This window comes from Salvia miltiorrhiza, chromosome 2, assembly GCF_028751815.1.
Source record: "Salvia miltiorrhiza cultivar Shanhuang (shh) chromosome 2, IMPLAD_Smil_shh, whole genome shotgun sequence".
NCBI lineage: Eukaryota > Viridiplantae > Streptophyta > Magnoliopsida > Lamiales > Lamiaceae > Salvia > Salvia miltiorrhiza.
The window spans coordinates 68420198-68433988 of record NC_080388.1 but is presented as its reverse complement, the minus strand read 5'-3'; the positions used below and the strand labels follow the sequence as shown (position 1 = coordinate 68433988).

General features: G+C 36.7%; 2 protein-coding genes across 2 annotated transcripts in view; one reads left to right on the top strand and one right to left on the bottom strand.

Annotated features, from left to right (window-relative positions):
* The window catches only part of LOC131008566 (uncharacterized), a 590934-nt gene that overhangs the window by 328812 nt on the left and 248331 nt on the right, over positions 1 to 13791 (bottom strand). The gene's annotated exons all lie outside the window — the stretch shown is intronic.
* On the top strand, positions 882 to 13048 carry LOC131008590 (sister chromatid cohesion protein PDS5 homolog D-like). The gene is made up of 9 exons (XM_057935521.1): positions 882 to 1036; positions 1268 to 2011; positions 3552 to 3678; positions 4027 to 4230; positions 4307 to 4488; positions 6041 to 6176; positions 6270 to 6437; positions 12039 to 12476; positions 12913 to 13048. The coding sequence occupies exons 3-9, from the start codon at positions 3556 to 3558 to the stop codon at positions 12916 to 12918; spliced, it is 1257 nt and encodes a 418-aa protein (XP_057791504.1). The 5' UTR covers positions 882 to 1036; positions 1268 to 2011; positions 3552 to 3555; the 3' UTR covers positions 12919 to 13048.

Below are 13791 nucleotides of genomic sequence, written 5' to 3'. Positions count from 1 at the left end.
TTTTTTAATAACTTAATTAGTGGCTTTAATTAAGTTAATTTTTTTACCATTTTTAGAAAGTGACCAACTTTAGTGGGACGCCCAAAAAGGAAATGTTAGCCAACTTTAATGGGACGGAGGGAGTAACAATTAACTAAACAATAAGAATTCTTAATTACCTTATCTCACCTACTTTATCACTTTATTATTTTATGTTTCCTACTTTATCACATTCTCACTCCTACTTTATCACTTTATTACATTCTTATGATTTGCAAAATGAAAAATTGACGGATGTTAGAGGAAGTTCTTGATAAACAGCCTCTATGTAAATCACACAATCATATATAGTAGATCTTCTAAATTTAAGCTTCTCAAAGCAAAAAATCTTTTTCACTTGTCAGCAAAAAATCTTCTAAATTTAAGACTCAGTTCCACGACTTATACTCACTGCATCAGTACTAGTATCTGCATGATTTTATACAATAATTAAGCATGCTTTTAGTTTGTTGTTCTGAGCAAGGATCCATGAAAATCATTTCATTTATTTTTGTTGGAGAATCATTTCTTGAAGGTGGCCAAGAAATCTTCAAGTTGCGTGGCGAATAAATTGGTTTCCATGAGAAACACATACCTCATGAGTCAGGAGAGAAGGGATTATTGATATTTTGTTTTGCCATGAAGTTACTTATATCCTATGAAGCATGAGGACGTCTATTTGGTAGACGTATGCGTCCCAGGGACGATACGCGATAAATACGCGTAAATATGTCTCCGGGGATGTATTTTTGAAGCCCTGATTTTTTAATTATTTTTAAATAAAAAATACAGGTGAAAATACGTTGACAATACGGTCAGATACGTATTTCTCTTAAAAATACGTTTTTAATAAAATTTAAAACTTCTAACCTCTTAAGTCCTAATTCGCGCCTCCACCCACACTTACAATTAACGTTCTCCCCTCTTCTCCTCTCTGACCCACCCCTGCGCCACCCCGCCGCTCGCCGTCGCGCCGCCCTGTGCGCTTGGAGCAGTCGCGCCGCCTTAACAACTAAAGGTATTGCTCTAATCTCTTTTATTGGCTTGGGCAGTGGGTATGTATGAAGATTGGCTGAAATTGGCTTTGGGTTTTGTTGGATTGAAGTTTAATTTCGAATTGGCAGTGGCGTGGGTATTTTTTTGAATTGGGCAGTGGGTTTATTTCAATTCGTTGGTTTGGGTATTTTGAATTGGGCAGTGGGTTTATTTGAATTGAAGTTTGATTTATGTTTTTTATTTGAATTGGCAGCCATGATTACTACAAATTCTAGTTCTACATCTTCTTCCACCACATCCCCTGTGGGAAGAGGAAGAGGAGGAGGAGGAGAAAGACGATGATGAGTGAAAAGGGCTACTAACATTTTATTGTGTTTTATTAAGTATTATCTATTAAGACTGTTTTATTTGCTATTTGGAACTTTGTTATGATGAATTAGTAGTGTTTTACTTATATTCTTGGTGAATTATGAATTTATAATATATATAAAATATATTTAAAAAAAAAACTAAAATGTATTTTTGACGTATCGTATCTTGATTTTTGGAAAAATGACGTATGTACGTCCCCGTACCATATCGTATCCGTATTACGTATCCGTTCCCATGCTTCTTAGCTTATATCAAGCTGATACAAATATACTTATGATATTCTTTTCCCTTTTAACACATTCGTTCATTTGTCTAGTCTATTTTTTCCCCTTTTCGCTCATTCTCTTTCCCAAAATCATGGAAATTACGTTCTTTTTAAAAAGATTGCTTGCTCTTCATGGTGGCTCAAAATGGTTTTGTTCTTATTTAAAAAATTGTTAGTGCTCATATAGTGCTTTTTCATATTTATTTTTGTGATTCTCTGTATACCTGTTGCTAGTTACTAATGCAACTATTACTTAAAAAGGAGGGGACCACAATTTAACTAGTAAAGCCAGGAAGGCTCAAGTGTACCTTGATCTACCACGAGCCATGTCGCTCAGGTGTATTCATCACCTTTATACAGGTAAGTGACCAGGTTCATCCCCAAAATCACTCTCCGCAAGTAAAAGAAAAAAAATGTGTACCTTGATCTATAAAACTGGCATGTCCACCGTTGGATGAGGTACTGGTCTGTTGTCTCTGTGGCTTCGGGCAAGATGTTATAAGATGAATTGCATTGTAAGATATTGGAATATTGCTAAGTAGATTTGGACTCTTAAAACTTTTCTTGAAATATACAGTTCAATTTGGTGCCCTCAAATAAATTTGCTTATCTTGGTTTGATGTTACCCTGGAAGATTTATTGAAGATGCTAAATAAGGATGGGGCCCATATTAGGAATGAAAATTGGCTGGGAGTTGGATTCTGAGAACAACCATAGGTAGCTAGAGCTTGAACTGCATTTACTAAAAAATTTCCAATCTAAGCATAAGGTACAACAAGCAGAAGAGATATTGGACCAAGAAAATGCTAGAGAATTTAGATTTGTGCTGATTATAATCAGAACAAGCAGCCGATTCGTGCCTTTCGCCATGGGTATGAGGTTTTTATGTGTTACATCTACTGCCGGGGGGTATAAACTTTCAGTTGATGCAGGAGATATTGTGATTGCACCTAAATTGTTGTGGCATTTCACTTTCTTGTACGAGATTGCCTCTTGTTCTTTTGAATGGACCTTTCAGTTCAAACTATATTTGGGTCTACCTGAGGCAGGTTTGGAACACATGCATGTAAAAGAGAGAGAGACAATAGCGCATACGGGTAAAGTTGGAGCAGCTTGCTATAATTTTGAAGTTGTTTAATGTAGACATAAAAGGGAAAAGGGAAAAAAAATGAAGGCACAGAATATGAAGATTGTATTTAATGCAGTATTTATATTAATTGAATTAATAAGGAAAAAGTTTGACCTTATGGAGTAGTTTGGAAAGTAATCTGAAGGCATTAATGATATGAATAGCATTTTTTATGAGAGCAAGTAAAAACAAACAATGCTGACAAATTATCCTGCTAGAAAATTACTGCAATCACAAAGGAGTAACAGCAATTACTTTACTGTAATACTTGGTTTACTGCAACCACATAATTATTTTTAGAATACCTTGTACTGTCAAATTCCTGATTGTTACATATTGCTTACACTTGATTGCTTATAGTATTCTCAGCGCTGTACATTAGCTACACATTAATTATTTTTGACAGTGCTTGATACCAAAATCTTCTCACTGGATTTTACTTACCTAAGTAAATAAATCAATTGAAACAAATGCTCTCGAGTTTCTCTCTCTTATTTATGACGTTTTCCCAACAAATTACAACAACTTTTGTTTGCTAGACAATGAAATAAGTTGCATTCACAAGATAAATATATATATTTTTTAAAAATGAAGCTTTTTTAAAAGATTCTTTCTATGTTGTTGCTGCATGCTTTACATTTTGCACAATTCAAAATCTTGATTCGCTTATCTGTCCCTTATAAAGCAACCCCTCTCCATATTTTCTGCATTTTGCTCTCTTTTCTTGAATTTTCAACTTCTAAAGAGATAGGTGCTTCATTCTCTCAGCAGAAACATGAGTGGTGCTGATGCTCCAGATTCATCAATTGTTGAGAAGTTGAAGAAATTCCTCACGAAGTATGGGACTGAGCTTCTGAAACCCTATGATTTTCCAGAAGAGCTTATGAAAAGACTTGATGTAAGCTTTAATTTCTTTTTTTCAGAGTTTTTCTCTCTACATTTTTTTTTGAATTGAAGCAAAATAAACTAAGTATACAGGGTACTTATGTTTTCTGATGATTGGTAATTTGTCTGTATAAGAATGTGTACGCTTGATTCTGCATCTAAAACTTGATTTTGGTAATTTGTCTGTATAAGAATTTGTCTGTATAAGAATTGGTAATTGGTAAATCCATTTGTTGATTTTGGTTTTCAAAAACTTGATATCATTCTTACTTTTAGGCTGATTATCTTTTCCTGGATCTGTTTTTTATTTATTTTAATATATATATATATATATATATATATATATATTATTGCCTGTCAGAAATTGGAGCATCTTTTATCAAATACACTTCAAGGGCATAAGAAACTGGTGGAGACTTTTCTTCAACCATCTAAAGAAGCTCTGATTACTGATGATCTTATGAGGCATTCTCAACTGGATATAAGAGTTTCAGTGGCCTCTTGTATTAGTCAGATCATAAGAATAACTGCACCTGATGAACCATATGGGGAAGACCATATGAAGGTAATTTGTATAATGACATGAAGTACTCTTTCCCCAGTTTTGATGCCTAATTCATAAACCTTTTAACTAATTGCAGGAGTTTTTCCAGATAGTTAATAGTGCTTTTGAGAGATTGCCTTGCATGTACGGGAGAGTATATTCAAAAGCTGTGTCCATCCTTCATGCTATGTCACTTAGTCAGTCATGTGTGATGATGTTGGACCTCGGGTTGTATGCCTCTGTTGGTCACATGTTTCATCTATTCCTAGATGGAATTAGGTAAGATGCCAGCATGTTATAGTGATTGTCATCTGGTTGCTTGATAGTTACTGTCTTTATATTTTCTCTATCACGCATGTAAACTTCTCGGGGACATAAGTTTTCCGTGAATTGCTGTGCCCTTATGCTTTTTGTTTGCCTTAAGAAAGTTCTGATTCCTGTAGAAAATGATTTTGGTAGAGAAATTATAGGTACATGGTAGAATATGTAACTTTCCAGAATTTCATGGCGAAACTGTCTAGACGTTTTTCCCTTGACAACAAAAGGAATTTCAAAACTCAATCAAATGACCCTATACAACAGCTTTGCTCCTTTACTTAGATTTTCTATGAAAGTTCTTCCTTGCTCTAAGCATTTGAATGAAAAATATACGATTACTTGGTCTAGATGGTTAGATGAAACAATAGATTTCTAAATTCTTATTTGGGTGTTTGACATGGTAGCAAGTATTGAATGGATATTTGTTTCTTACTTCTAGTACACTCATCAAAGTGCGACTTGCACCGCCTTAAGCTCTAGCAATTTGTATCACTTATTCTAGTTACCAACAGAGAAAGTAGATAAGAATCCGGTGGATTTCCAGTATAATCTTAACTTTGAATAAGTAGGCACTTCAGGAGTATACATTGGTATAAGTGGAAAATGCAGTGTGAATGGGATGATATAGACAGTGTATAGCAATTAAGAGTCCTAAACTCTTATGCTTTCATGTTTGTTATTCGCTTCTTAATGCATATACCAGATCAGCTATCCTCTCTAAATCCTTTTATTTTCTTGTACTGGTGGGAGTAATCTATAATTTATGTTCCCCTCGAAGAAAATTTATATTTTATGGTAAAATTTTTTTTGTCTCATAATTGCCTATCCTATATATTAGGGGTAATTACAGTAAACCATCCAAACTTCATGAGTTCATATACTTTGCTATCTGAACTTATTTTTTCATTAACGCTTTTCCACCTGACTTCCCAAAAGTTATACTTTGCCATCTGTTTCGTACATTTATAAAAATATTTGAAAATTTCTCCTATGTGACAAACTCTTGAGTTGAGAATCCGTCCATTGAATAATTTTGCTGGAATCTCAAAAGATTTGATTAGAAAACAGAAATTTAAAGGATAGCAGATGATTCAGTATGACTGTAACCTAACTCCTTCCTTTTATGGACTGATACTTTGATGCTAACTGTCTAACTTGCTAACAAATTAACTTAACTTCCACCCAATCCTTGTTGTAAACCCGGCACCACTAAGTGCTGCCTTTTTTTCATGCGACTCTTCTCTGATTCATGCTTTTGTGTGTGTTTATAATAATTATGAAGAAAGTCATGACTTCCTGTACCTGCACTTTCCAAAGAAAAAAATGTTCTTGCAATTTACTCGAGCAAATGTTGTTGAACATTTTGGAAAATAAGATTCCTAGCAATTTTTTTGAAGCTCATCTGGCTAAGTGTTAAGAAAAAAAGTTTAGGTGGTAATGTTTTAAACTTGCAATTTTGGATTTGATTTTATAATTACCCATGTCTACCACTGATATTTTGTTTGCTTCTTAGGACCAAACATCCTTATGAAGTTTTCACTAGTATGGAGAAAATTATGACGTCGATCATTCATAGCAATGTGGATAATGATGAGTTCTCATTGGTGCTTGTCAAGATCCTTCTTAATAATTTAAGAAGGGAGAATCAGGTCATTCTATCTTATATTGTAATTTTCTATGATTTTCATGCCATATTACTGTCTCCTGCTCTTATTGAAAAAGAATTGTTCTTTTTGGTTCAGAATGTTGCACCAGTTTCTTTCAAGCTGGCTGGAAACACATTGAAGAATTGCTCTGCTGACCTCAAAACATATGTTCCAGAAGCAGTAAGATCTTTAGATGTTCCAATTGAGGATTATGCTGAAGTAGTTGTATCACTTTTTCAGGATGCAACCCAAAGGCAAATTACGGTGCGTCTCCTTACCTGATTTACATTTTTTCCCCGTAGTTTAACTTGAAGCAGATTAGTAGACAATGCCAAATTTAGCTGTTGCTGTCAATGTCATTATGTTATGCGTGGGAAATAAGATTCCTTGCTTTCCCTTGTTGACTTACCCTGAATTTTTCCGAGGTCAAAGAAACCAGCTAGATTCTTGTGTTGCAACTTGGATACTTGCAGCATGTATCTATCCCTGGCAATTTACCCTGAGGAAGATTTTCTGTCTCTTTTCTTTTATATCTAGTCAATAGGTCACCAGCATGTAACTACACTAGATTCCCAAGACCAGTGAGATGATGCCTGAACAATAGAAGAAACATAAGTTTCTTGCATGTAATCTGCCCATGACTAAGAGTTTAATTTCATTATCATATCCAGCGTCCTGGCTCTAGCACAATGCCTTTTATAGCTTGGGACCTCATGAACAAAGAGAAAGTTTGTTGCTCCTTTTAACTTTTCAAATACTTTTAGAAATGCAAAAGCTTTCTAAAACATAACATTTTTTGGTAGAAAACACAAAAGCTTTTAAAACATAAAAGTTTCTGGACCACCTTCAAAATCATCTTCATTTCCTCCTCATCAGTCAATGGCAAGGTTCGATTGAATACTTTGCTCTTTTCCTATATGATCATATAGTTTACATATTAAAAATAAGTATATAGTATATACTTTTTAGAATATCAATATGATCAAACTTTATTTGTAAATAATGTAGTATTTAGTATCTTCAAATGTATGTACTTCAAGTTCCTGTTGTACATAATGTACACCAAAATCGTTCAACTTTGATGTGCTTAGATGATTTCTTCTCTTTATATGCACTTTGATTGAACGTACTCAAGTGACGTTCACATGCAGATGATGAACAAGTATCCATCATGCAACCGCTATGGAAAGAAAATATTGTATTCAATATTTACATAAACTATTATGAAATGAAAATAAAATTAAACTATATATTAAATATATAATGGATGTGTTGAGTATGATCCTAAAGATGACTTCAAGCAAAACAATTCTTCTTGTATTTATAAGCATCAAGTTGGGAGTCGATCTTGAAGTAAATGTCTTGATTTGGGAGTGGAACGAGTCTCTCCATGTACCTATACAAACAACTCTTAATCAGAAACATTGGACTCCACCTCGATCAAGTGTATCAAGAACTTATGCAATTGATTATACTCCCTCTGTCCACCAATTCGTGTCCTATGGGAAGGGGGCACGAGTTTTAAGAAAAAGTGTATTGTTTATTTGTTGAGTAGAGAAGGGGACCCACAATTAGTAAAGGTCAATACATTAATTAGTGGACTAGGACACAAATTGGTGGACGAACCAAAATGACAAATTAGGACACGAATTGGTGGATAGAGGGAGTACCATTTTTGGTCAGTGATATCCCAAATCTCCTTATAGGACGACACTTTTTTTGGTGGAGGTTCTTCTCTATCTTTTCTTTTCCTTTGCTTCATTTATAGCACCATAAATAAACCCCACTGCCAGAGTCTTCTTACCATCAATAATCCTCAAAACATCAAGTGGCTTTGTGATAGAGAAAAAGGTGATTGAATTAACATAAGTAAACTGAATTATCCTCAAACTGAGGCCTACGGTGAGATGCTGTTCCTACTGAAATATAATCTGAATAATAGTCCCAAACCCTAACGTAAACCCTACTTGCCACTAATTATAGCCAAAGCCCATGCACATAATAATGGGCCTAACAAAGAAATAACAATAAGAATAAAATACGATAACTAAAATAATTACTTCGCGCATACACCAAAAACTCATAATGGCCGGAATGAGTTCTGAAGGCTGTCTTTGGAATATCCTCGCGTGCTACGCGAATCTGGTGATACCTCGCTCTAAGATCTAGTTTATTAAACCATTGCGCTCCATGGAGCTCGTCCAACAACTCTTGTATCACAGGAATAGGATATTTATCTTGTATTGTGAACTTATTAAGGTCACGATAATCCACACAAAACCTCCATGATCCATCTTTGTTCCGAACCAACAATACAGGACTGGAAGACGGGCTATTACTTGGCTGAATGATGCCGGCAGCCAACATCTCTGCCACCAATTTTTCCATCTCATCCTTTTGATGATGGCTATAGTGATAAGGACGCACCGACATGGGTTTCGCACTGGGGTGTAGGGTGATGCGATGGTCATTTGCGCGTGTTGGTGGTAGGGTAGTTGGTGTTGCCATGACTGCCTGAAACTCAGATACGACAGCGGCGAGCTCTCTCTTAGCATCTGCAGTCAAGGAACTGGAAAACCCAAGTGGGTAGTGCACATCACCACCATCGAGAGACCACAACACCCAACAACTGTCTCCTTCTCCTGGCTCGAGTGTTTGTATCTCCGGATAATCACATGCCTTGCGTGTGAGAGTCGGGTCGCCACGCAGGTAGATGCGACGACCTTCAGCTGTGAACTCCATGGTTAGTGTACCCCAATTCGCTTTCACCTCTGACCTACCCTAAGGTTGCCAGCCACGAAACTCCCAAGATTATGTCCACATTGCTAATAGGAAAGACATAGCAAGATAAAGAAAACAACTCAGAATCAATTATAAGAGGAACATTTTACTGATACCCCAGTTTGCTTAGGCTCTATCTTTCAGTTTAGCTTGCGCGCCACACGTTCCGACACAAAACAATGACTAGCGCCACTGTCAACCATCAAAAGTAATTGGTCATCACCCATGCGACCAAACATTTTCATGGTTTGCGGACCATCGAATCCGAAGGATGTCAATTTTGACAGTTGAAGTTTCTGCAATATGTGTTGTTCATTGAGGTTGTCTTCTTCGGTAGTACTCACATCAATTTCTTCATCATTCATGAGGTTATCTGCCTTGTCACCCAATGACACTTGTAACGTCTTTGGAGGGCAACGATGCGTTAGACCGAACTTCAATCCACAACTAGCTGCACGATCCTTCAGATACTCCTCGTTGGACACCCGACGGAAATTGCAATTCCCTCGCGGGGTGGAAGAAGCCTGCGATTCTCCAGCCGTCGTTACCGGTGAAGGAGAGGAGAATTGTGACTGAGTAGACGTCGAGTGGCCAGAAAATGGTGGTTGAGAGCCACAGAACACGAACGTAACAGCTCGCGGGGGTGAAGGCAAAGGTGAGGGCTGTAATGTCCGGTCCAGTTTGCGCGCAACCTGAATTGCAGCAGAATACTAGATGTCACAGTATCATGTATCTGGACACGTAGACTACGCTTTAACCCTCCTAGAAAGTAACCCAAATACCGAGCATCAGAAAATTCCGGATGTTGCGAAACTCGTCTCTCAAACAGTGATGTATTCTTCCAAAGACCTTGTTTGCTTAGTAGTAACCAACGCTTCATGGATATTGACAGCAAACTCATCACCGAAACGTATCAAAAGCTCCTCAGTAAAATTCTCCCATCTCAATTGTTGCCTATGACACATCAATAACTGCATCCAAGATATGGCTGGCCCGACCATGGCAATCAACACAAATTCAACCTTCTTGTTTGATGGTGTACGATGATGGACAAGAAAAAACTGGAGCAAGCCAAAGCCACGATAAGGTGCCTGTGCCGTCGAAGGTTGGTAATTCCATCTTTTGTGTGAATGGAGAGGGATGAACTGTATCATCAGGACTGCCCGTGGAACCACTGTTACTATTTCTAGATTCGTCGTGTTTGGAAGAACTCTCCGAGCCAGAGAGCTTTGCCAGAATCGCTTTCAAAGTCGCCGTCGTTTTCGACTGGCCCCGGCGCAACTCGTCAACAGTATTGCCCAAATCAGCAACCACCTGCTCTATCTGCTCCAGTCGTTGCTTTGTGCTTCGAGCGGTCACCACCATCATATCCGGCAGGTCGGACCAATTTGATAGAGAAAAGGTGATTGAATTAATGGAAGTAAACTGAATCATCCTCAAACCGAGGCCTACAGCAAAATGCTGTTCCTACTGAAAAACAGTCTGAATAATAATCCCAAACCCTAACGTAAACCCTACTTATATCTGCCACTAATTATAACCAAAGCCCATGCACATAATAATGAGCCTAACAAAGAAATAACAATAAGAATAAAATACGATAACTAAAATAATTAATTAATCCATGACAGCTCTCTTTCTTTGCGCATACACCAGATAAGGTGGCCGATCTCTATCACTTTGTGGTTTCAATAGAACAAACCACACTAGGCCAAAATGAGTTGTCGTTCATGACGATCTTCATGAAGATCTTCATGAAGATCTTTTCCTGATCTTTCCCATCAGTTTTCTTTTGCCCAAACAGAATTCAACCATTCTGTTGATACAAATGTCGATTGTAACCCATTTCCCACTAAATAACTTGTATGTTGTGAAGTTTGGGTGTAGAGAAAAAGCTAAAACTGGAAAAAAAGAAATAAAGAAGAATGAAGTTCAAGCTGAACTCACTGATTCACTGACTTGCTGTCAACCTGCTTTCGGCTATCACTGCTGCTGATGCCGCCGAGTTACTGGAGAGAAGGCTGTTCGCCAGAGAGAGGGAGAGACCGTGAGAGAGATGGATATAGAGCGTGAGTGAAGATTTCTTCCCAAAATTTTCTTTAGGTTTAGCTATTTAGAGAACTTTTTTCCCTTCTGATTTGTTAATAAGGGCTGCTTTTTCGATAGCCCACTTCAAATTGAGGCCAAAGCCATAAAAGTAGGAGGGGCAAAAAAATTATTTGACAGCCATAAGCGTGAGTCATGTGCCTTGGTGCGCCTCAGCACCGTCTGGCCCATCCTCAACGGTGCCTCAAGTGCAATTTTCGGGCGCCTCGCAAACACCTTTAAAACCATGGTAAACACAGACAATCTTGAGTATAAGATTGATTTTTAGAAGGCATGGCTTTAAGTAATGACAATAACAACTTAGAAAACATTAGAAATTGGGAATATATGGTTACGGGATGTCTGTTAGTAGGATATTTCATTTAGTACTATGGTATCATGTGCCATAGCCTTTTACTGCTTTCATTATCATGCTACTGCATTACTTCTACAACTTGACTAGCAAATGACGACTTATGTTTTTGCTTGATTCTTTTCCCTGACAATATCATCAACCAAGGATAGAGTTGGTGAAAGGTTCTTTAACTCAATTTTTGTAGACTATTCCAGTATTCCTAGATTGAGGCTCCAGTTATGTCATAGATGGCGCATTATCCTGGTCTTCTGGACCTTTTATACAGCATACATGGCTTAAATTAATGCTCTCCATGAAATGCATGGTTTAGTTTTATGCTTGAGATATGTACCTATCATACTAAATCTAGCAATCAAATGTTTCTAACTCTACTTCTTGGAATTTTAAGATTTGAGGCTATGCACTTGCCATATATGGTTGATATTAGTAGAATTTCCTAAATACTTTTTGCTATTGTTATCTTGTACACAATATGAAGGCTTGAATTGTTAACTAATATGATAAATCTCATGGTAGCAAATAATTAACAAAATACTACTTCTAATTGTTATGATTTTCTCAGATCCAATATGACGACCTACTATTTCCACCAATCTTTTTCTCTTATGCAATTTCTTTTTCAGGACTTGAAAGATAGTGTTGAAAATGTTTCATGTCCCGGGGAAGCTGGATTAGCAGTGGAAGCCGATTTATGTAATTTAATTGAGGGAAATGAAACTCAAAATTTCAAAAATGATGAGAATCACAATGAAAATCAAGGGATGGTATCTCATTGTTTTGATGATCCTGATAAATTAGGCAAAGCAATGCACATGCAACAGGAACAGAAACCAGAAGAGTTGCGTTTTGAGAGAAAAAGAATTCGAAGACCAAGTTCTTTAAGGAAAGCAGAGGAGGGCTATGATCCCTTCTGGATGTTGGTTGATTGGAGGTCGATGAAGTCTCTTAATAAAAAAAATAAGAACATTAATTGTCCATCAAAATCCAAAATCTCGAAGGATTCATCGTCCAAGCCTGCCGTTGTTGTGTCAGATGATCAATCCACAGATATTGTTGTCAAGGTAATAATTAATTAACCTTGATTCCGTTGCAATTAGTAACTAAGTAATATTTATTTTTGGTTTTTAAGTCTTAAATATTAAATCTCTTAATTGGATTCTGAATATAGGTATGTATCTTAAAAGGATTTTCATTCAAATTATTGGTTTGTTGAAGATCTCCTACATCCTGATAAAAGAGAATGCAATTATCTTACAGATCACTATCCTAAGTGTCCACTTGTCAACATTTTGGTTTGACAACCCTGTTAGTAATTTTGTGGTAAATGTTGTATATAACAATGCAATGAGACAATAGTGCTCTTACTATACCCAAGAAACTACAGTCCAATAAGATGCAATCCTTTTTATTCATGTAAAAGTTACACTTCTCTCTGATTTTCGTGCTTATGATCCTTTTCTCATTAGTTGTAATTGATAATTTTGCCACTTACTCTAGATCTAAAACCAACAAGCTAACATGATTGCATCATGATGGAATACAGAGCCACTTTGAAAAAGGGGAAACTTCTGGGACGAAGGTATCTTCTATGAAGAAAGGCAAGAGAAAGACTATTGTTTCTGAAGACCTAAAAGAAGATATCGTGGTAATAACTGACCTTTTAGATCCTAAGCACTTTATTCAATGATTATGGTGTCTTTCTCTATATTTTGGTATTTAAAATGCTATCCTTTATGTCCACTTGTCAACATTTTGGTTTGTCAATCATGTTAATAATTTTGTGGTAAAGGTTATACTCCCTCCGTCTCACAAAAACATGAACGTTTTTCCATTTTGGGGTGTCTCACGAAAACATGAACCTTTCCATTTTAGTACATCATGGCCCACCACTACTTTTCCTTAATCAATTCATTACTCTCACAACACCTTTTAAAGTGGGACCCATTTTCCACTTACTTTAACTCTCAACTAACATTTCTTAAAACCCGTGCATTTCTCTTTGTTCATGTTTTTGTGAGACGGAGGGAGTATATATAATGCGATGAGACAATAGGGCTCTTACTGTACCAAAGAAACCACATTCCTATAAGATGCAATCCTTTTTATTCATGTGATGGTTACACATCTCTCTAATTTCCGTGATAATGATCCTCTTCTCTCATTAGCTGTAATTGATAAATTTTGCCACTGATTCTAAATCTAAAATCAACTAGCTAACATGATCACATCTTGATGGAATACAGAGCAGCTCTGAAGAAGAAGGGCAAGGGTCTTTGCCAAAGGTATCTTCTGTGAAGAAAGTCAGCAGGAGAAAGACTATTGTTTCTGATGACCTAAGAGAAGATGTTGTGGTAATAACTGACCGTTTATAGATCC